Genomic DNA, 24,413 nt, shown 5'->3' with positions numbered 1-24,413 from the left:
ATGGTCAATCATCTCTATCCCAATAGTTTTTGTAACTTCTATCACCCTCAGAGTTTGCAGGATTTACTGCTATTTAGAATAAATACAAATATTTACATTTATTTTTAACCCCAAAAGCAGTGGCGGCTCGTGTTAGACCCTGTGGAACTGCAGCACTCCCTATTTAGACTTGATATTATCGATAATATTTAATATAATGAACAATTCTTTCTTTATACTTGAACAATATATAATACTTAAGCTTAATGTCAGTAGCCATCCCCCAGTTCATGAAAAATATACAAAAATCTTTGTATGAAACTGTGCGCTTCACAGTTCCAGCGACGTGGTGTTTGGCTTTTGTGCGCATGCGTACATAGGAAGCTGCACACGAGGCTGCGAGGGAGAGAAAGAACTGTCCCTTCCGCAGTGCCGACCCTGGCGTGCTGGTAAAATGTAGTTTTTTTTTACTCCGTGTGTGTATGGAAAGTTCCTTGTTCGTTGCCTTTTCTAGTTTAGTCGGTGGAAGGATTATGAAGTGGTTATTGGTTTTTCCAATAGTGATCAGAAGATGGTAGAAAGCAAGGGCTTTTTGATTGCGAAATCTGTTCGAAAACACTCTGGAAGAGCGAAAGAGACGGTAATTAGTAAAAACTAATTATGTGTTTGTTTTTCGGTGTACATAGAAATTTAAATTAAGCACCATTGGAGTATAGTGATTTTAAGCGGACATTTTATTAAGTTATTATCTGATAATACTAAAAAAACGCTCGTGTGTACTTATGTACGCACGTAAGAAGTTATACTTCTTTGGCGTGAATAAAAAATAATTTTTTTATACATTCAATGTAATTTTCAATACACATTCAATTTTGACTCGGGTCAAATAAATTTGACCCAAACGGTGGATAGACGACATTAAATACCATGAATAAAAGTTTGAATGAATTAAATTAATAATATTTATTTTATAGTTTAAAATGTATTGAACTATTCGTTCGTTGTCACTTAAAAAAAAGTTCATCGAATATATTTCGATTAGTTTAATTCCATTAATTCTTCGGATGACGATTGAATAGGCACGATGGTTACCAGCGGCTTATGGTATGAAAAATATGATACAAATAGTTTTATTTTATAAAAAAATTTGTTTTGTAAATTTAAAATTATTTATGCAAAATCCAAAATTTATCTGATGTATGCTATTTTATGTCATTAAAAAAATATAATTTTACAAATAAAAAATTATACCTAAATATAAACTCAAATCTTGATACACAATTTTCACAATAAATAAATAAATATACGCTGCAATATAAATAAAGTTTTATGAATATGAACAATAATATTCACAGTTTAAATTATCTGTCTTCAGAAATCCATGTATATAAATATATATTTATTACGACTCAATGTCTGTTATGTTTACAACACGTGCTAATCATTTAATTGCATTGAACGACTGACTGAACTAGACGCCACACGCATGTCACGCATGTGCGTGCAAACTGATCTACTTGGGCCTGTGCAAATCTTCATGGTGTGTTACATCGGCGCGTGCAACTTCCGTAACTTGCTAAAATACACTAATCACTTTCTACTAACGCGCCAAAAGAAGTATAACTTCAAAATATTATCTGTTTTGACATTTTATTATTTATTCGGTTAAACCGAATGCGGTCTTTAAGCACAAACCCACCGGGTTGGTCTAGTGGTGAACACGTCTTCCCACATCAGCTGATTTGGAAGTCGAGAGTTCCAGCGTTCAAGTCTTAGTAAAGTAAGTTATTTTTACACAGATTTGTATACTAGATCGTGGATACCGGTGTTCTTTGGTGGTTGGGTTTCAATTAACCACACATCTCAGGAATGGTCGAACTGAGACTGTACAAGACTACACTTCATTTACACTCATAATATCATGCTCTGATGTATTATCTGAACGGTAATTACCGGAGGCTAAACAAGAAAAAGAAAAGCAAGAAAGAAAGGTCTTTAAGCACAATGTGCTTAAAAACCGTGTACCATGTTCTTGAATGTGATAAAGTGTAGAATTAGATTATTATCCTGCTTCCAGCTATTCTATTTGATTAATCTTTTTCGGTTCTTTTATTTTACAGAAAGCTTTAACCATGGCCTTGAAAAGGCCAAGAAAACATTTTCCAGAGCAGCACCCCCACTAACTTTAGCTACGAGCTGCCACTGCCCAAAAGCAAATTTGCATCTACTTTACTTTCTTGTTAAAGGATGAAAAATGATTATTTTTGTTGCTATAGATGGTTATTAAATCCAGACAGGGAGTATGAGATTGCTTTGTAGGGGGCTCATCATCTAACAAGAAAAAAATTGATTCCGTAAAGTATCATTATGTTAAACATAAAACAGTTATGTTGGCAAGTTTATGTAGTATTAGGTTGACTGACTCTATTAAATCTGTTCATGAATGAAACTTGTGTGTGCAAAATTATTAGCTTTAAAAAGTAATGATATCCATTGTCAGAGTGCAAGGAATAAATATAATATTCGCATTGAGAAACAATTTAAAATTATTTAAAAAGAATTCATCATATATGAAAGGCTAAATTAATATAAAAACTTAAACATTTTTTTTTTGTATTATAGATTGAAATTTTGTAAATGTAAACAAAAATTATTTAAAACATAATTAAAAACACTTGATATTGTATTTTATCTTGTTGATGACTTCACTTCCTTACAAAACTAAGTAGGCTAAGCAAAATTATTAAGTTGTTAAATTAGTAGTTGGAGTAGTAGTATTAACGTATAATGCACCATATTTTCGAAGTAGTATTGAGTCTTGACTCGCTATTTTTCCCTTACTTGTTAGAAGTATTTAGGATTTGTTTTAAATAATATTCTAATAAAACTCATATTAAAAAAAGAATGAAAAATATTTGGTTGGTCGATAAAGTAGATTGAATTACTTTTGGGAGTCCGGTGTAGCGTTAAACAATCGCACATGTAGAAGATTTGAAAATATATGCGAACGAGTCGTTATTGAGGTAATTAACATCGATTTATGATAACATGTGGTCGGTAATATGGCGTTTGTGTTTGTCGCTAGTTCAGTTACGTTGATCGTATGTTTCGAAAACTGCGGAAGAGAGTGAATGTAATTCAAAAAAATTTTTTTCTTCAGAATTTTTTGTTAAAAACGTAAAACACTTTTTGTTTCGTCCATTAATTCATTTGAGTACGGTATGCGATTGGTATTTCATATATAAAAGGTGGATGTTAGGAATGAACTATTATATGGAAAATACTATCTTGTAAGTTAACTAAAGAGTGAATAGAAATAAGTAATAAAAATCATCATTAATCTTTTAATTGTGTAGAACAAAATATTGCTCATATTATTTTTGTTTTAGTGTGTCGTAATTGCTTAGTGTTTCATACAATTGATCTTACATTCTGGAAGCTTACCCTTTATCAGAAGAATTTTATTTTCGGATTCGTTTAATGAAAATGCGATTGATGACAAGTTCTGTCAATTGTCAATTTTTCTACTTGCCTGAAAATGTTTATCATTACTTGATGAATTCTCAACAATTATTTATTTGATATTATATATTTACATCTGCAATTTCTATTGAGGTAAACAAGTTACCTGTATGTAGGAACTGGCCATAATAATATTAGAAATACAAAAACTTATTGCTAAAGTAATTTATTAAATGAAATAACAGATATACAACCTTGCTGGTTACATCCTATGCAGCATGCATTACAGAATGTATTATGAAATGAATTTCACAACTCTTCAGATTGTCACTTCACAACTTGGAGTGTGTAGTTACAAGTGTGAGTCAAGACTCCTATGGTGTAAAGTATTTTACTACCTATTTTCCGAGTTTTATTTTAACAGTGGATGTCCATTTGTTAGTATGAGTTCATTCAGCATATCATTAAATGCTTTTATAGTAATAACAATACAGCTGTTTTTGTTAGAAATCTATTCATTATATGCTGTACAGGTTATTCAACAATTAATTTCTCATATTCATAAAATAATGATTTGTAAACAAAGATTTGTTTCAAGTGGACCTGATATTTTATTATTTTGTAATTGTTTATTAATTTTAATATCCTGTTTTGCAATCTTTTTTCATAATAAATAGGCAGTAGTGTTTTCATTTGTATAAATATGGAAATTTTAGAGAACAAGCTAGATACTTTGTTTTCTTTATTATATAATTTATATGTTAGCCCATTTCATGTTATAATCAAATATTCTTAAATATTTACAGTTATCAACTCTCTTGTCTGTTTGATCTCTTCTTTCTGTTTAGATTTTATCTGAGTTACAGTTACTCTTGTTTCATGCACTTCATTCATTCCATCTAAGTTCTGTTTTAAGTTTAGGATTGAGTTCACGAGTTAGGGACAAATTACTGGTGTATTTGTAATAAATTTTGTGTTACTTAGTATTCTAAATTCACATTCATGGTATACGTTTTCACAAATTAAGTACACTGAGTTGGATGACACTTAAAATATCTTCTACTAAGCCTATCTGGTCATTCTTTACTGCTTGATACCATGATAGCAATGACCTATTATTATTATTTTTTAAGTACTCTTAGTACTCTTGATAGACTAAAAATTTTAATGTTATTAATCAATTAATGCTAAATTTCCTGCATTTTCAGATAGCATGATTTTTATTTACTTTTAGCTTTTTTTTCATTTATTCACTACGTTTAATATATCATTAATATGATCTGTAACTATCTCTTGGTAATTTTGAGCAATTGCTTGATCAACTTCAATTTTTTTTTATACTTTAATATACCATAGTAGTTGTGCTCAGGATCAGGAAAACACAAGATCTAAATGTCAGAAAGCAGGTGACCTGTGCAAGATCAGAGTCTGTGCTATCAGTACTTTAGTCAGTAAGCTCAGTTTTGTGAGTTCCGGCGACCTGTTCAGGTGCTAATCTGTTCTGTAGAGATAGGATAGGATTAAGTTAAAGTTAGATTTTATTTTTTACCATTATACCTTAATATAATAGTGCATGTAAATACTGTATTGAAGTACAGTATTTACACTATTATTATAGGATATTCCGTAGTTGACTGTATTACAAATGTCGGGTGTGATACGGTTTCTTGGGGAATGTCGTAGCTCTTATACTTCTCTACATTATCATGAATACCATTCATGATAATGGTTTGTTGTGGTGGATAATTTAAATATGAAGAAAACCAGGAAAAAACTTTTGCCCCAAAATGTGTTTAATTTTTAATAACAGATTACTTTGCCAGATCGATAAGTACAGCAGCACATTTGAAGTCGGCCGATGCATTTTGGGAATCCTTATTTTTTCTGAAATCAAACCGACTAGGATTCAACATCCAATTTTCTTCTAGAAAAGATGAGACTTGTTTTTTTTACTGTATTATTAATTTCTCTATATTACTGATTAAGGAAATCGGTCTGTAGTTACTAGCTAGCTCAGTTTTCCTAATTTAAAAACGGAAACAGCGATAGTTGTTTTTCATAGTTTTTAAGGTATTAACTGTGCTTGACTAAGATAAATCAAATATTTTAAAAATCGATATTTGGATTAATTACTGTTAGGTTAGCCCTAAGTTTATCAGAAGCTAGATCTGACTCCCTCCTTAATATTATTTATTATGCTTATCAGTTACATATTTAAATACGAACTGCTTATCAAATACGTTGAGGTCGTTTAAACTGAAATCTGTATAATGAAATTTCTCAAGTCGCACTAATAAAACATTTCTTAAACACGTCACAAACTTTCATGTAAACTGTTTTTTTGAACTTTTACCCATTGTCTTCTACCTGGATAATGTTTTTAGAATTTCCCAAAGAACGATTTGTATTTCCCAGATTTTACCTTTGCTTTAACGAGTTGTGATCCGTAATAGTTATCTTTTTGCTGCTTAATTACTTTAACTGATTTATTTCTATAAGTAATTTTTAAATTTGATATCGTCAGGTAGCTTTTTAGGTTTTACGAATACTTTGTTCCTTCTTCGTATGATGCCGATGAGTTTTATTTGCAATCCACGATTAATCGTTATAATTTTTAATTTATCTGATAGTTAATTTACAATTTTTTAGATCAAATATATACTAATTTTTAGATAGTATACATTTAGAAAATATATGCACAAAAATACAATAAGGGTGTCTGTATCCAAAATATAAAAAGTTGATACCATATTTCACATTTTACGTTAATAATAATTTTTTCATCAATGATTCTAACAGAAAGCTGAGTCTGTAATACCATTTGCCATATGACTGATTATAATCCACTATAAGATTTTAAATTAACTAATGTATGGTCAGTGGATGTTGGTCTGGTAATATTGTAAAGTGTAAAATACTGTGGTGCCCAATACTGCATGTGTTCATTCAGAAAAGGATGCAGCTCAAAATCCTCATTTAAAAGACCCAAATATTTATTCTTATTACTTTTTTGGCTTCAGTTGTTTGACTGGTTTGATGCAGCTCCAAGATTCCCTATCTGGTGCTAGTCGTTTCATTTCAGTATACCCCTTACATTCTACATCCCTACTAATTTGTTTTACATATTCCAAACTTTGCCTGCCGATGATACCTTCTCCACTTTCTTGTACATTTCATCAATATGCACCTTGAACCCCCTCATACGATCCATCCAGAAACCAAGATACTTCGTTCTCTCTGAGTGGGTCACTTCTATTCCTTCCAATCCAACAGAGATCCTCGGGATCCTCCTTCCTGTCATCTGGATCATTTTAGTCTTATGAGGTGTAGCCTTGAGCCCTCTGGCTTTTAGCCGGTCCACCACCACCATGGCTCGGTTGGTCCGGAGCTGAATCTCACTAGCGTTCCTTTCCGTCACCATAATGACAAGGTCATCCGCATAGGCGGGTAACTGCACCCCTTCCGGAACCTCAACTCCCAGGAGGCCGTCATATGCCACATTCCATAATAGGGGGGCCCAGAATTGACCCCTGGGGCACTCCTTTCTTCATGGTCATGACGACCTCCTCACCCTCTTCAGAGGTGATCAGCATCTCCCTACCTGTCAAGTACTCTTGAATAATTCTGATCAGGTAGGGAAAAACCTTCCTGTCCACCAGTGAATCTAAAATAGCATTGCAACCAATAGCATTTTAAATATCTACCATAATTAACATCGGTATCTCCCGAGTGTGTCTAGTTCCCGATGCAGCCACCTTAGCAATCTCCAAAATTCTACCTATTGCATCCATAGTGGACCGCCTCTTCCTGAAATCATATTGTTTCGCGCACCGTCCACCGCCGCTCCAATTCTAGGCCAAGTCTTCTAGCCAGAAGAGACCATTCCAACAAAATTAATCTGGGATATAGGTCGATAACCACCTCCCACCTTAGGCACCATGATTAGCCTAGCCGTTTTCCACCTACCCGGCTTGACCTCACAAGAGAAGGCCTGATTGAACACCTCAAGAAATTGCAAAGGGTACGCCTTAGCCATAATTTTTAACACCTCGGCCGCAACCCCGTCCGGTCCCGGATTCTTGTGGGGTCTAATATTGTTGACAGCATATTCCAACTCCTCCACCGTGAATCTCGGGATCTCTCCGGCCACGATTTCTTGTCTGTTCCATTTCTCCTCCCGAGGAAAAAGCTTTCGCAGAGCCTGCGTCAGCTGATCTACCGGCAGTTTGGGCAATGCCCTCCCAAACCTACCCATGACCAGTCTCTACGCGTCACCAAACGGATTTTCATCCAATTCCGCACATAAGTCGCGCCATTTTTCCTTCTTAGCGTATGCTATGGCCTTTTTAAGCTCCCTCTTGGACTGTCATAACCTTAAGGCCGCCTCTTCATTCGCAGCTGTACCAGGTTAAGAAAAAAAGAGTACCCCAAAAAAGGAGAAGGAGTCACTCCTTCTCCTTTTTTTGGGTAAATACTCTTCTTAACCTGGTACATTTCCCTCTCAGCTCTTCTATTATAGAGTTTCACCAATATATTCGGCGACGATCTGTCCAAACCCCACGCTTAGTCAGGGTCTCTGTACAGGCTTCGTGTATAGCCTCGTACAGTTTCTCGGGTTCATTCATATCCATACCCGACACTTTCTCTAAGAAGCTTCTTCCTAAGTGCCGGTATCTGGAACTCTGTCAACAGCCAAGGTCGAAAACTCGGAGGGTGCTTGCTTAGTTGTCCCTCGACACCAGTACGACCACTCAGAGAGCGCCCAACGACCAACTCTATACAGTTATGATCGCTGAGCGTCTCCTTGTCTAATACCCGCCACTGCGCACTGCCGGCGTAATTCTCCCCAATGATTGTCAGGTCCAGCGTGGTTCTTCGAACCCCCCTACGGAACGTGAGTGCGCCAGACTCATTCACACACACCATTCCAAGGGAGGCCATCGTCTCAGCCAACAATCTACTTCTTTTATTAACCACCACGCTGGCCAACTCGTGACTCTTAGCATTGAAATCGTCACAAATAATAGTCGGAACCCGCGTGCTCGTAATCTGCAAGGCTAATCCCTCTAGTACCTCGAAAAATTCGCTCAGGGGTGTGTTAGGGGAGACGTAGCAACTATAACATGTAATCCCCACCACAGTTGCCCACACAAATTCTTTACCTCTTCCCTAGTTGATGACGGCCAGTCGACTGGTTACTGTACTTACGCACAAGTGCCATCTAGATCCTTGTACCATCTATCGTCTGTAACAGCTCGACAATTAGGCTCAGAAACTAGGAGAAAATCCGATCCCTTGTCCCCAGCCATAACCCACAGCAGGTCATGCAACTGGCAGCAGCGGTTCGTGTTCAGTTGTAGAATTTTCATGACTTGCATTGAGGGCTGCCAAATTGGTGGCCCTCCACACTTCTTGCAGGTTTCCTGTATCCTTCCTTAAAGAGTCTCCCTTCTTGCCGCAGTTGAAGCAGCATCAGGACCTATCGGGGCCCTGACATTTAGCAGCTATATGCCCCACATCCCAACATTTATAGCGCCTTTCCTCATCGATGTAAAGAAACACCCTTCAGGAGACCCAATCCACCAGTATCCTGTTCTTCAATAATATATTCGCCTGAGTGTTCGGCACCATCAAGGTCGCCACCTGAGTAGCAGAGTAAGCAGGCCGCATTTTTAAGAACTTCTTGTGTTCTTCTAACGCAATGAGTTCCGCAACAGCATTTACAACCTACTCCTCCGAGTTTAATACCTTGATATCCCTTATACAGACCTTCCTCAGTCTCTCCTTCTTTCTACAAGCGACTTGTACCTCCTGCATGCCACCTTGGAGCTTTTGGAATAAATTATCAGCCTTCTGTCCTTCGTCCCTTATTCGAACCAGGACCTCCTCATTCCTGCCCTTATGGACCAACAGCACCTTTGAGGACTCCCCCTTAAGCTCAGTCTTAAAGTCCTTCAGCACATGTATATTTGCGACCCGCTTCAGTTGCCTTTATAACTACCGTTTTTGAGGAGATCTTAGGTTCTGATCCTTCCGCTCCATTCTGCGGAGCCCTATGTTTATGTACATACGTGGTCTAGTGCATCATCCTAGCTGAGTGCTCCACCAGCTTCCTACATGGGAGCGCAAACATATCCTCTACTCCAAATACCACATCGCTCCACGCATTAGCGAAAATGCCTCCAATACCTTTCTTCAACTGCGTGAGCCTCTTCCTTTCATCCATAGAGGAATCCAAAACTAGGACAAAAATCGTCCTGTCCGACCCCTCTGAACTATCTCCTAGAAGCACCTTCGTGGAGGCTGTGAAGGCCAACAATTGGCCAACAGTTAACTGTCCCCCAGTCATCCAGACTCTAACCTCAGGGACCGTTTTACAATGAGAGGTCGCAAAGGCACCCTTCGACTTCGCGAGATCAAGGATGACCGCCAGATCACCGTCGCGTTCACCAAAGCAGGTCCTCTTCTCGATCGTATGGGTATAACATCCTTTCGGCCATCTGATCATAATTAATTCATCTAGATCATTATTGTGCTCTCCATCCTCCAGTAGTTGCAACACCTTATTCTGACTAACCTCCCTATCAGTCTGAGTGGCACAATCCGTCTGTAACGGCTTCTCCTTCTGATGGCCAACTCTTTCTGTACTCGTTTGAGTGTCTTACTGGTGTTTTTTCTACCTCGTCCTCAAATTCCGTAGACGCCATCTGGAAACGAGTCAGGAATGTTCAGGAATTTACACTCTATCCACTTTAAGAGCCTTCTTGGAGGTTTCTGGGCTATCTCGCTCCGCACGCCATGTTCATCCCCTTTGTTTGTCAGCAGTTGTTTGGTTTTCTCCTCAACTGCCGCTGTCGCCTTTCGTTGTCGAACTGGCACACTCTCCTCGTGTCGGCGAACTCTCCAGCAGCCTGGACGGTTTAAATACGACTTCCTTATCCATTTCACGTTCTCAAATCACACCCAGTGTCGGAAAAAAATCGATATAATTACAATTTATAATATCACCAACAACAGTAGCTTTACTTGCAAGCTATATAAAAGCTTATATATCTAAGCTTAATAATAGTGTGTTATCAAGAAGATAACCTGCCTTCTTGTTTACCACTAAAATTAAAATTAATGTACCTCTAAAAATGTTTTAATGATATCAACGTTGATAACGATTTATTGCCTACTGGTAATAAAGCTTTAAAACACAAAAATCACAAGGTCGTCCGTTATCCAAAATCTTCAGATATGTAAAAACACATCCATTTAATTAACCACCATACTTTACTTGCCAATATAAAATTTAGTAAAAAAACCGCAAAAACCAACTGAAAACTCAAGTAGAACACGGAATGACAAAGACCACGTCTTCACGCAACAAAAACTTCCACTCGACTAGCAGTGTTACGTCTAACTGAGAAGAATGATATGGTGGTTTTATCTATATTTAAAGTCAGATGATTGCAATTCATCCAGTGAATAATTTTTCGAAGTATTAAGATAAATTTTTGAATTCTTTTTAAATAATTATTGAGACGTACAGTTCTGTCATCTGTGACGAGGGTAACAATGAATGGTTCAAAATGTTGAAACTGATCATTATTAATAAGCAATAGAAAATGCAAGAGAGCAAGGACACTCTTGGGCACTCCACATTCTAGATCTTAAAGTGAGGAACTAGATTTCACGTGTATTTTTATTTAAATTGAAATTTTAACTACCTGTTTACAGTCGGTAAGGTATGACTGTAACTAATTGCTAACAGCTCTGCTCTCGTCGCTACTAATTTTTTTTCATTAGTAATAACTGTATTAAATCGAATGCTTCACTTATACCACAAAAAATTTGAAATGGATTCTTTTTAAACTATAAATAGATTAAACTATAATATTTTTGATGCAATTTAAAGTATTTTCAAAAATTGGAAAATAGGTGTGTAAGTAGACAATTTTTTCCCCAAAACCATGCTGAAATTTTGTTAATACATTATGCTTTTTGGGAAATGTTAAACGTTTATTTTACATAATATTTTTATATACTTAGAAAATGTGATTGCTAATGAGATCGGCGTATAATTTTCTAAGTTAAATGCTGAATCTTTCTTTAAGGAGAGGTATATATAACTCTAAAACGTGATGGTCATTGTTTATCTGGGTGTGAATAATAGTGTTATGGCACACAAGGAATTAACATGAAGTGAACCCCATCTGTTGGATTTTATATAAATTAGTAAAATATAATTTTTATATTAAGAAATATACTGACCAATTGACTCATTATAGAAAGAGAGGAAACTTTTTTGATTAAAATTATACTTGAATAATTGAGTATTTGAATCTTCTGTTTAGCTTACACTAGTTTTAAGTTATCATTGTTTGGTATTTTTTATTAAGGTCTCCTGTGAAGTATTTTTGCCAGTGGTGTTTATTGGCCTGTGGATTGCTTCTTGAGTGCCATCATTTCACTCGATTTGGATTTGTTTGATCAATTTCATTATCGATAATAATTCTCTTGAAAGTAATTTTTAGTGTACTTCATGTATTATGAATATTTCATCGGTCTTCTAAGGCTTTTCTTCATGATAGATCAATGTCGACTGGAATTCATACTTTTTTTTTTTTTAATTGATGAGTCTGAGAAATGCCATTTACGCACGCCCCATAAATTGGGCAGTGTCGGACTCACACAGGTTCCGGTATATGTTAAGAGCGTATGTATACCTGCACCCTATCGACTAAAACTCCTATTCACCACTACTACCCACCGGGTCCGGGCCACAATGAAGCACTCTCAGCCCAGGGGGATGCCTTCAGGCTCCGGGGTTCGAGAGTCCTCGTGCGTCATCACCGTAATCCATCCACGCAAGCGCGAACGAACTACGACTCCGCAGGAGTCCATCCCCCCTCACTTTCCAGTCTAATTTTTCACCTAGCAGCTGGAATATTTAGGGATTTCTCAGCCTATTCTGTCCTCGCATGACTTTTTACTCCTAATAATACGGGTGATGGAATCCATGTTTCGTCGTTGTAAAGCATCTTCTCTATTATATTATCTGGTGTGAGAGGACTCAGATGTCTAATTATGCCTCAAGGGTTCCCAACGTTAACAGTGGAACACGATGTGTTCTGCGTCATCCAGGTCTCCGCAATATGGACACGCGTTATCATCCACTCTCTTGAAATTGTGGAGATATTGGCGGAAACAGCCGTGGCCTGTCAGAAACTGTGTGAGCTCGTAACCGAGTTCACCAAATCCCCTCAGGACCCATGGCTTAACCTCATTGATCAAGCGTCTAGTTCACTTCAACGGACCTGCTATTGCTCTAACAAAAGGTCGTACGCCTCGCTTTTCTTCATATCTGAATAAGTTCCGCATCTCATTTTAGCAAGCAACTCGACTGGTGGTGTTCCTGCTGTAACAAAGACTGCCTCAGCCGAGACAGTCCTGTATGCGGAGCACGCTCTCAGGACCATACGCCTCTGTAAATTCTCCAATGTGCGTACATTTTTATTCGAACTCATTGCTTATTTCCACTTAGGGATCCCATAAAGAATTATAGAGTTAACTACATGTACGTATATTTTACGCCTGGAAGATTTAGGGCCACTCACATTTGTGAGTAACCTACTCAGAGCCCGGATGTTCTTCTCAGCCTTCTTCGCAACCTGGCCGACATGTGCAGAAAATGAACGCCTACGGTCGATCGAGAAACCTAAGTATTTTACTTCTTTGTCCGGAACAATGGAGTGCTCCTTCACATCGAAACGCATAGGCTCTAGCCGCCTCCTTCCAGCCGAGACTACCGCTTTAGTTTTGCAGGAAGATAAACCCAAACCCTGCCTAGTCAACCCCTCGTCAACAGTAACTATTGAACTATTCGCTTTCTAGATAACATCTCTTTCACTCCTGGCAACTATTACGTGAGCTAAATCGTCCGCATATGTGACAGCTGAGACTCCTTCGTGATAAGTCAGCCCAAATATACCTTCATACACGAGATTCCACAGCGCTGGCCTACAACCGAGCCCTGTGGAACCACGCACTGTACATCGAAAGACAGGTGTTGGTCTCCCAGTTCATACACCAACTTTCTCTGCTGGAGATATCTCTGTAAAATTCCCCGAATGTACGGGGAAATGCGCCATTTCTCCAGGGCTCTGAAGATGGACGCCCAACTAATGGAATTAAAAGCATTTTGTACGTCCAGGAGTATCACAGCCGGAATACTCCTGGAACGCTGAGTCCCATTGGCAGCCAAATCCATAATGTGCTTCGCAGCATCCATCGTAGAACGACCTTGCCTGAAGCCGTATTGCATGTCACTCAGACCTCCTCTTGCTTCGACTTCCTGCTGGAGCCTAGCCACAAGTAACCTTTCGAACAGCTTACAAAAGCTCTCCGTCAGGCACAACGGTTGGTAAGTTGTGGTAGTATTTACTATTTATATGAATGAGATAACTCACATAGTTCTCTAAATTTCGAAGCCATTTATATGAATGAGATAACTCACATAGTTCTCTAAATTCCGAAGCCAGTATAGTATAGTGAGATCTTTATCGAGAAGCTTAATCTCATGCTTCGTGCTGCAGTATATCTATATATTGACTTAAATCATCAGCCAATACCTCCAGCCTAGCTACGAGAGTCTCCAGGTTGCCGCCAGAAACCCCATCCTCATCTGAGGAAGCGACACGAAGGCGCTTGGCTGCTGGAGAAGCCCTCAACTCCGTTCCAGCAGCTGCAGTCGAGCCAGCAACTTTTATCTCCATATTCAGGGATGATGTGGAGCTTCGGAGAGAACGACCCGTTCTCGCTGGTGACCACTCCAGCTTCCTAGTGGGATGAAACTGATTCCCATCCATTCTGTAGCTATACCATACGTCATATTGAAAGCAATCTGTACACTACCCTTTTATCACTACCAATGTATTCGGGGCCCAAAAACAAGCTCTACAACACCCCACACGCCCATATGTACAGAGGACCCGTAATATCAGAAACAACTGTATTTAATATAAAATAATTATTTTATTTTATAATTTATTATTTAATATAAAATAATTATTTTACTTTAAATAACTTCAAGTTAATGACATAAGTCTATTATCGTTCATACTCTGCAGTATTGTTTTGGTCAGCAGCTGTAGAACCAGAATCTGTATTTTTCATCTATTTTTTTTTTTTAGATTCTATGAAAATTATAATTTAAACACTTATGGAGTAGTAAACACATTGTAAATTGACATTTTAATCTAAACAAGAAATATATCAGATTGTTTTTTCATGTTTCAGTTTCGGTACGTCAAGCATTTAAGATAGCTTCATTGCAAACCTAATATATAATTTTTTTTTAGTATTATAAGGGTATGTAAATGACAATCTGTTGTAATAAATATTTTACACAATGTGGAAATATGGATCTTTTAAGAGATTGAAGAAAGCTGGTAAGTAAATTTAATTATACGGTGTTAATCGTACACCAGTTTTTAAAGTTATTTATTTTATATTTCATCCTTTTATTCTTCATACATTTTTATATTTACTGCGTGTTTGTTGCAATACTATAAAAAGAACTTGATGTGTAATTCTTAGTTGTGATTCAAGCAGCAGTGTCAATTTAACTGTTACTTTTTTTATACATCAAGTCTGTTTGTTTGGTATGTAATTTAATTTGAGGAATCTAGTTCATCAGATTAGGTTACTCAATGTAGGATTTCTTGAATTTTCCAGGAAACCTCACTACATTAAGTTCTGGAATATGAGCAAAGATTGATATTTTCTTGCTGCAGCCTTATGTTGACCCGTGTATCATATAAGATGCATGACATTCCTTTTCTAGATCCAAAGCTCCCTGTGGATTCCTCGATCCACATGCTAATACAATACGGTTGAATATCGTGACTAGTTTATACTAATCGATAAAATTGATATCTAGCAAATATCTTACTTTTAGAGTATCAGTTGTGGTGTCTATACAACACTTTAAGAACACTTAGAAGAATAAATAAAAGGAGTTTTAAAATAAATAATTAAATCTTTTGAAAAGGTTTATGTAATAAAATTAAGTTAAAACAATATGTAGATTATATGAATCGATTACTGATGTTGATGATACCAAATGTACTTCAGTTTGTCAATATATTTTAGAGTTTTAACACCTTCAGTGTGAAATATTTAGTAAAATCTATTTGTTCATAGAAAGTAGAATAGTTTAGAAGATTGCTGTTAAAAAAGTCAGAAATTTTTTTCTCTTCTGAATTTATTATCAAAAGAAAGTAAACAACTGTTGTAAATTTCTATTAAATATGTTGTGATTTATTATTATTCATGTGAAATGTAACTAGATTTTAATGTTGCACACTTTTATGTAAAAATTAAACCAAGCTATATCAGAAGTAGACAGTTAGCCATTGAATTTTCTTTTTTTAACAAGTCAGTTATTTTCTTTTGTATGTGGTTCTGTTGTGATTTATTTTTCATGAAATATGATTTTTTATTTTTAAAAATTTCATCTTTAAAAAAGTTTGTTATGTTTGAGGCCAGTTCTTGATTTGAAAAACTGAACCAAAGTATCTTAAAGTTAACATCAAAGAAACTGCAAATCTTGCTTGACATTGAATTTCTGTAATTTGTAAAATACTGTCATATTGTTTATAATTTTTTCTCTTGTCATCTTTATTACTGATTCCTATCCATATTAATTTTTTCACTATCTTTATTTATTAAAACTGTCTTTAAAAGTATTGTGAGATTTTAACTGATATTTATATAGGTAATATATCTGTAGAAAAAAAGATGCCATGTTTTTTGTTTCTTCTGGCATTTTTACTAACTTTTTCATTGGAGAGAGTTTGTAGAAAAGATTGCCTTAGGAGTACTATACTTTATTGTGTTTGAAATTACGTAAAGGAGACAGAATCTATAAAATATGACAAGAGTATAAGGTAATAATTATAGAAAAGTAATATTTGATTGATTTTCAAATATTATTGTACTGTTCTGCATTCAGAACAGTACATATGATATTATGTAATAGTCTTATACTGTGAACAAGCAGTTGTTCACAAGTTAGATATTTAATAAATTTCCTTTCCTTACACCGTAAACATCATAAACTTGTAAGTCATTCAGTTTTTTAAGAGTTTAATTTTTCCAGTCAGAATCTATTTTCAGTTAACTTGTGTTCAGATTTACTCATATTTATGTTTGTTTTATTATTTTGTGAGTAGTTTCATCCCTTGTTTAAGTGTAACTACTCTTGTTTTCATTTTCATATTCTGTATGCTGTTGCATGGAGGTGGGCTGCACCATCCCTTTGCAGCACTATATATATGTGTGCATTTATAAAAATTATATACTTGGGATTTTAAGATAATCAAATTTTCATGTGAAACGTTTTTGGTTGTACTTCGTTTCATTCTAATCTTCCACGTATTCTGTAAAATAAAAATAATAAAAAATTCTGTGATGTGGCTCACAACAGTGTGAACACTTAGAAATTTAAAGACTTTCATCAGTTCTGAATAATAATCTCATGTACTGTATCATCACTTAAAAATATATATGTTAAATTAAAAAGCTGGCAATAATGTTATCAAACTTTGTAAGCATTTGCATGGAGCTTTAAATTTAACCCTTTCTTTACTGATAATTTTGAAACTTAATATATTGCGTTGTCATCATCCTTATGACTTTATTTATTTTCTTATCTGAAGAAAATAATAAAAATTGTCTAGATTGATTTGCTTATTGATGAAAAGTTTTGCAACTTCAACCCTTCTGTGTTGTACTGAGGTTTTGCCCTAAGGTAAATGAAATGTAGTTAAAAATGACTTGATTACAATATTTTGCCTACTTGCAAAAACAACTTTTAAAAAAACTGAAAAATTTATCCTTTCACTCTGAGATAAGTATTCCAACTGGTGATGTTTAAGTTAAAAAAAGCTAATATTTTTCAAGTCATTCATCAATAAAAATTTAAACCACATTGGGTTCCAATTTTTAGAGTGAAGTATTCCCTACTGCTGTGATGTGGGTTGAAAACTGTTCCTGCCTTGATAACATTTAATTTGTATTAAAGTACCTTAAAAATAACAGTTTTGTAAATTGAAATGGTCAAAGTTTAAAAAAAAAAATTAAGATCTTCAATATTAATTGGATGGGTGTGAATTTTATGTATATTTCTATGGATGTTATTTTTTTATTAGCCAAAAATGAAGTGTGCTGAAATAAAATTTTCATGAATTTCGACCCTCCTTTGAGACATAGCACTCGCTCAATATCTCTCAAGTCTTCTTTTCAGAATTTAATAGATTGATCCGTCTCTAAATGAGCATTCATTTCTGATGTATAAAAATAAATAGAAGCCAACGCATAATGCATGTATATACACAGACAGAATTGTGTAATAAAAATTTTAGTATGTCGGGTTTAAAAATGATGAGTTATTGTTTCTGGCTTCATCTTTTGACAGATGGCATTTTTTGATTTTCCTTCTACTATAACAGTCACAAAATTAGTCATTGAAAATATTATATTAGTAACTAATATATGTCAAAATTCAAAAGTCAAGATTCAAAAATTTCATTTTTGAAGAGATTTTGATAAAAAATAACTAATTAATTAATCTGAGCTATTCAGATGAAAAGTTAGTTTTGATGTGATAAATGCATTGTTTTAATTTTACATTGAAACTATTAAAATGTTAGAATTTCAAAGTTTTAATATATTAAAATATATTGTTTATGTGAATAAATAATCAGTAATTATAAATATTAAGGTTTGTTATTATCATTTTTAATTCTTTGACCGTTCTAACACTTAATTTATAATTAGTTTTTTCTTATTTGAGACATAATTATAACTCACTGCCACCTATAAAATGTATTACTAATGTTTATAAATTACTGATGAATATAATTTTATGTTTTTGAATATTTGTGGTCACACAGATATGTGATCACATGTATTTGTCTGCATAGTACACAGTCGGTATATATCGTTGCAGGAATTCTCTTTTGTTGTTGCGGTTTGAGTACTAAGCCATTATCACGATCATCATTTAACTTTAGGAGAGTTCTTATCGTTTCAAAAATGACACGATATGAGGTAGAAAAGTATTATAATCCAGATCTGAATGAAGAACAATTGAAAAGGCTATTGAAACAAAGAGGTAACATTTTAAAAGCAGTAGTAAAAACTACTAAGTATTGATTACAATTTTGTAGGTTTAATTTTGAACGATCAGTTAATTATTACTAATTTATGTTAATGATTTACAGGTGCACACTGTAAGTTTTAATACATTACAACTATAATGTACTTACATTACAACTGTAATGCAGGTTGTATTACATTACGTGAGGTTGCTAGTGGAGTGCGGAATTCCGCTGTACCTCTGACAAATGATCAAGTCATATCTAACTGGGCGTAGGCTTGTTTGCTTCCTGGAAGATGGAACAACAATTGAGCGTAATCTATACAGAGGCATACTGCAGGGGTTGGTCCATGGATTGACTCTCTGGGTGTTGTCTTATAACGTGGTCTCCACGTTCCCCTTCTGCCGGGGGTGACCCTGGTGGGTTACACTGATGACCTTGCTTTGGTGGTGGAGGTTGACACAGTTCACTAGGATACTGTTAAGATATGCAATACTTATCAAGCCATGAAAGAGTGGATGGTGGGGGTGTGCCTCATACGCTTGTCCCTGATAAAACAGAAATGTTGGCAATTTCTTTTGCCAAGAAACGCCTGAAGCTGAGACTCACCTTGGAGGGAAGATGGATTGAAGCCAGACCTATGATTAAATACCTCGGGGTCTGGGTCGACATGAGGCTCCGGTTTGGAACACAGGCCATTGAGGCAGCTGCCAAAATGAAGAAGATGAGGTTGGTTGCCGGTCTCTGACCCAACTGCGGTGGCCCAACCCAGTTATGGAGAAGACTGCTGACAGGAGTTGCATATGCCACGATGTATGGGGCTAAATTGTGAGGGAGCATCACTAAGTACACGCGATATTTAGGATGACTCGAGGCTTCACACAGGGGATGTTTTTATGGATAATCTGCGCTTATCATACAGTCTAAGGAGGCAGCTGAGCTCTTGGCTGGCCTTTTACCAATAGACCTACTGATTGAGCAAAGGAAGAGACTCCGGGCATTGGGACCTCTATCTCCTTGTCGATTATAGGAGAATTTCTGCTGATATTAAAGAGGAGTTGTTAGGAATCTGGAAAAGCAGATGGGATGAGGGGACGAAAGGGCGGAGGACACATCGCACTGTCAGAGATATTTGAAGCTGGCACCAAAGGACTCATGGCTCGCTGGGTTACTCTTTAACGCAGTTCCTGGCAGGCCATGGAGACTATAGAGCTTACTTGTACAGATTCTGTTTAGACACTTGGACTTTTGCCCCATGTATGCTGAGGAGGAGACCCCTCTACATGTTTATTTTAATCCAGAAGACACTTGGAGAATTATAATGAGAGGACTCCTTGAATGGAAGGTTATAGAGGACTATGTCAAGAAAGTGAATGACAGATTACATGCCTTGGAGGAAGCTCAACCGGGAATTTGATGCCAGAGGGGGCTGGGTCTGACAGGCTGGCAGCTGAGTGCTTAGAAGGCCCCCCCCGACCATGTGGCGGTCGTCTTTACACAATGAGGTCATGGGCACTCCGCATACCAGCATTTGATGGCTGTATACTTCCCCTGTCAGAGGTAATGCTCCAAGAGCGGTTCCAGAAAGGGAAAGGAGAGGAAAAAAAGTTGTAATGTTGTGGATTAACTCATTTCAGCTGTTATTCAAAGCCAAATCAGCCCTGGAGAAGTAATCTCGTGTAAAAATAATAGCACTAATATCCAGTTCCTTTCCTCCTAAAAAACATACATTATTGACAAATTTTTGTTCCATTAATAAGTTGTATTCTAAAGAATTAAGTAATTATTAATAATTTATAAAAAAATTCTTTCCGTTTTAGGATCAGACTATGATTCTCTGGTTAAGCATCATAATTTACATAAAAATTATGAACATCTTGTTGTTAATGCTTTTGAAAGTACGGGTGTGGAAACTAGGACTGTGAATAAGTAAGTAGGGCAACTGGCAACTTGTTCTTTTTTTTTATTTTATTTGGGTAGATACTAGTCAGGCTTCACTTGTGATTAGGTAATAACAAAAAAATTCACTTATGAGTAGTTATAGGATGTTCTAGAAACTGGTAACATTAAATTTGATTTGTTACAAAATTCAGTAACATACATAAGATACATTGTATTATCTTGTTATTATTATCGGATTATCTTATTATTTTTATATCTATTTATTTTGTTGTTAATATTAATAAATTTTAAGTGTCATCTACTGCTATTGCAGTCAGCTACAAAAAAATGCCAACACCATGGTGTTAAACTGTACTTGACCTTGGTTTTCATACTATTGGGTTTACAGTTTTTTCCAAATTATGGGAGCCAGTTTATTAAATGGCTTAGTTCTTTGCATTTTACATTACTTCACATCCTTTGTGATTTCTATGATGTTTCTCTTGAAATATTCAAGGTATTGCAGGACCATCAAGTAGGAAGCAGTACAGGTTATTATCCACACATACTCTCTCTCACTCTCTCTCTCTCACACACACACACTCACATGCACAACACTTATTTTTCTTAAAATACTTTAAACCAACTGTACATTAACTATTAAGTTATTATGTGGTGTTTGTCATATTTTTATTCTGATCAAAAAATTATGTTGTTTATCAGGTGAAAGTAAATACCCAAGAAGATTTGTTGCCTGTATTATTGATGCTTTTGTGCTGTTAAAGAACAACCCCGATGAAATAAGAGCAACATGAGCAATACACAAACATACAGCAAAGTGCATTGAAGTAAATGGAAACATTTTTGAAAATTTATTGTAAATTTTGTTAATTTTTTACGTTAAAAATCATTTTCCAGTTAAATTTAGCTTTATATTGCTGTAAGTAAAAGTCCATTTTATTTAATTGTTATTCACTTCCTGTTTACTTTACTTATACTATTCTGTTTAGAGTTACATTTCCTACAAGTTAAAGAGTTTTAATTGCTTATTGGCAATTTAATAAAGTTATTACAAGAAAAACGTTAAAAAGTGTGTTTTCAACTCCTATTTTTTTATGTCTTTTGCCGGTTCTAAAAAACTACTGAAGTTACAGTTCTCGGACACATTTTTTCAAATCGAATTTCATATGAAACCATCAAATTAGATTACATTTTTCCATCCCAAGAATTTCTTCCTCATTTCACTGGAGGAAGTGAAATCTGGGTGAAATGTTTCTCCAGCCATAACTCGTTAATGAACTGTTTCCAAACCTATGTTTATATGTACTTTTTTCTTTATTTTTACATGTAAAATGAATTACCAAAGTATTTGCATATTCTGATAAATCACCCTGTATTTTAATTAATTACAACTCTATATATGAGGCGTAGTTCAAAAGTAAGGATCCTTACACAAAACAGTAACAAAATGACCACAAACAGTAACAAAATGAAAACAGTTGAAAAAATGTAAAATTTATTATTGGCTTAAAGTATTTACATATATACTTAATTTTTCTACATAGTCACCATTTGGTTTCAAACACTTTTGATATCATGAAAAAAGCTTCTTCAAATCCATTGCATAAGATTTCACCAACTGGGATTGTAACCACTTTTATATAAGATTTTCAACTCTTCACTTTCCTCTGTTTGTAAAGGCCAATTTTTGAGGTGTAGGAAGAGATGTTAGTTACTGGGCGCGACGTCAGGATTGTTAGGGGATAATAAAAAAATTCTCCTGAATTTTTGAATTGTTTTTGTTGTGCGTGCAGCCATGTGTGGTCGTGTGTTATCATCAAGAAGAACAATTCCTGAAGTCAGCATTTCCCATTGTTGGTTTTGAATGGTATAATGCAGTTTAAAAAGTGATTCACAATAGACTTGTAGTGTGATGAATGTTCCATGTTTCATGAAGTCAATCAAAAGCACATCCTTTTGGTCCCAGAATACAGTTGCCATGATTTTCTTTAGAAACTGGGCTTGTTTGAATTTGTTCAGTTTATGTGAATTGGAATGACACCACTGCATGGGTTGTTTCATCTCATCATTGCCAAATGAAATCCCCATTTTGTCTTCAGCAACAATATAGGAATAAAATTTGTCTCCCTTGTGGTTAAAGCAGTTAAGAAAAGCCTATACAGATGTCATTCTATGATCTTTGTGAGCACTTGTGAACATTTTTGGCACCCATTGTGAACACAGTTTACGGTAGCCTAGAGTGTCAGTCGTGATTCTCAACAATATTGTCTTTGAAACTTCTGGAAATTCTAGAGAAGCATTGCTAATAATGAAGCAACAATTTTCTCTTGCTTATGCATTCACAGATTCAACAAAATCATCAGTCCAGACACTTGGCCTGCCACTTCTCTGTTTGTTGTGAACATTTGAACAGCCTTCCTTAAACTTACGACACCATTGCCTCACTTTCCCTTCTCTCATTGTGGTAGGCCCATATTTTTCTCACAGCTGACTGAATTTTAGCAGCATTATTTCTTCTTGTGTTCAGAATCACTGATTGAACTTTACAACTGGCAGGACTTGTTATTACCACCCTCATTTTTACACACTGTCTCGCAAAGCAAACAACAATGAACTGATGGCAATGGAGTGGTTACATGCCCAATAGACCACTTAAAGCTACTGCGCATGCATGAACTAACCGTTGTTGCCAATTGCTATTTATAACAAGTCGGCTGTTACTTTTGAACCAGGCATCATATTATGTATATTGTCGTGTGTTCGCGGCTCAATCAGGATATTGAGAGATTGACAATTAAAAATGTTCATATAATTACAGTTTATTTAAGAACATAAATAAAAGAAGACAAATCAATAATAAGAATAATAAACAACAATAATATACAACTCACAATAATAATTAGAATAATAATAATAATGACAACAGCAAACAATGATAATAGCAATAGATGTAAATAATAAACATTTAATAATCATAGTAATCTAACCATAACAATAATAATAATAAATTTTAATAATAAAAATAATTAAAATAAAAACAAAACAGTGATTACATACAAATCAGAATTTAAAGTAATCGTCAGAATTTATTTACAGGTAGTTAAATATTGAAAACCAGAATTCAGTCTCATTGACAAAAGACATTAGGATGACTACTAATCATAACACTTTTAACTACTAGTCTTGTATTAACAACAATAGTACAATAGATAATACAAGTATAAAGTTCTTTCACTCCAAATACCTTTGCTGTTTACAAATAAAACTATATTTTCTACTACTTTCTTCTTAATTGGCAGGAGTCCATTACTCAGGTCCATTATACTGGTCTTGTTACAATATATATATATATATAAAATACTTTGTTCTCACAGTTACGGGAATACTTTGGGAATGTGTGGAATTGTATATAAAAAAGAAAAAACTCATTGGCACGAAAACTGTGTTTGAGTTATAGCTGCTAAAAGCTTTAGCTCAAATTCCAGCATAAAGTGCAGCTAGTAATTCAAATTTTGTAAAAATGCTAATTTTATAAGAAAATTAAACATTCTAACAAAAAGCTTAGTGGGAAACACATTTATAATAGTACAGAGTTTACCATTTTAATTATTTTTTTGCAGAAAATACAAGTTTATATAGAAAAAGTTTATAAAATTAAAAATTTCTCCTTAAATGTTTAACATTAAATAGCTGTAAACAATTTAAAAAAGAAAATAAATAAATAAAAAACTTTATGATTCTATAAGAAAAAAAAAATAGTTTTATGGACATCCTTTAAGCATGGATAAAAATAGATCGACATAGAAAATATTCAAATTCTTTAAAAACAGAAAACTGAATAATTCAGTTCTCAGAAGACAGAAAAGACTTGATATAAAAATAGATCTCTGAAGAGGAAATTCAATACAGGGGGAATTTTTA

The 24,413-nt window shown here is 35.0% G+C and overlaps 1 protein-coding gene across 1 annotated transcript in view; it reads left to right on the top strand.

Annotated features, from left to right (window-relative positions):
• Nucleotides 1-3,034: 3,034 nt before the first annotated feature.
• Nucleotides 3,035-24,413, top strand: part of Nadk2 (NAD kinase 2, mitochondrial) — a 53,518-nt gene continuing 32,139 nt past the window's right edge. Inside the window, exons 1-4 of the mRNA XM_075363108.1 lie at nt 3,035-3,269; nt 14,725-14,876; nt 18,440-18,604; nt 20,411-20,519. Coding sequence (XP_075219223.1) covers nt 14,837-14,876; nt 18,440-18,604; nt 20,411-20,519 — 314 coding nt within the window. The 5' untranslated portion in view covers nt 3,035-3,269; nt 14,725-14,836. The remainder of the gene's footprint in view (nt 3,270-14,724; nt 14,877-18,439; nt 18,605-20,410; nt 20,520-24,413) is intronic.

Source organism: Lycorma delicatula, chromosome 4 (genome assembly GCF_047948215.1).
Source record: "Lycorma delicatula isolate Av1 chromosome 4, ASM4794821v1, whole genome shotgun sequence".
Lineage (NCBI taxonomy): Eukaryota > Metazoa > Arthropoda > Insecta > Hemiptera > Fulgoridae > Lycorma > Lycorma delicatula.
Note: the sequence above shows the minus strand (reverse complement) of the source record. Positions and strands in the feature narration are given on the sequence as shown.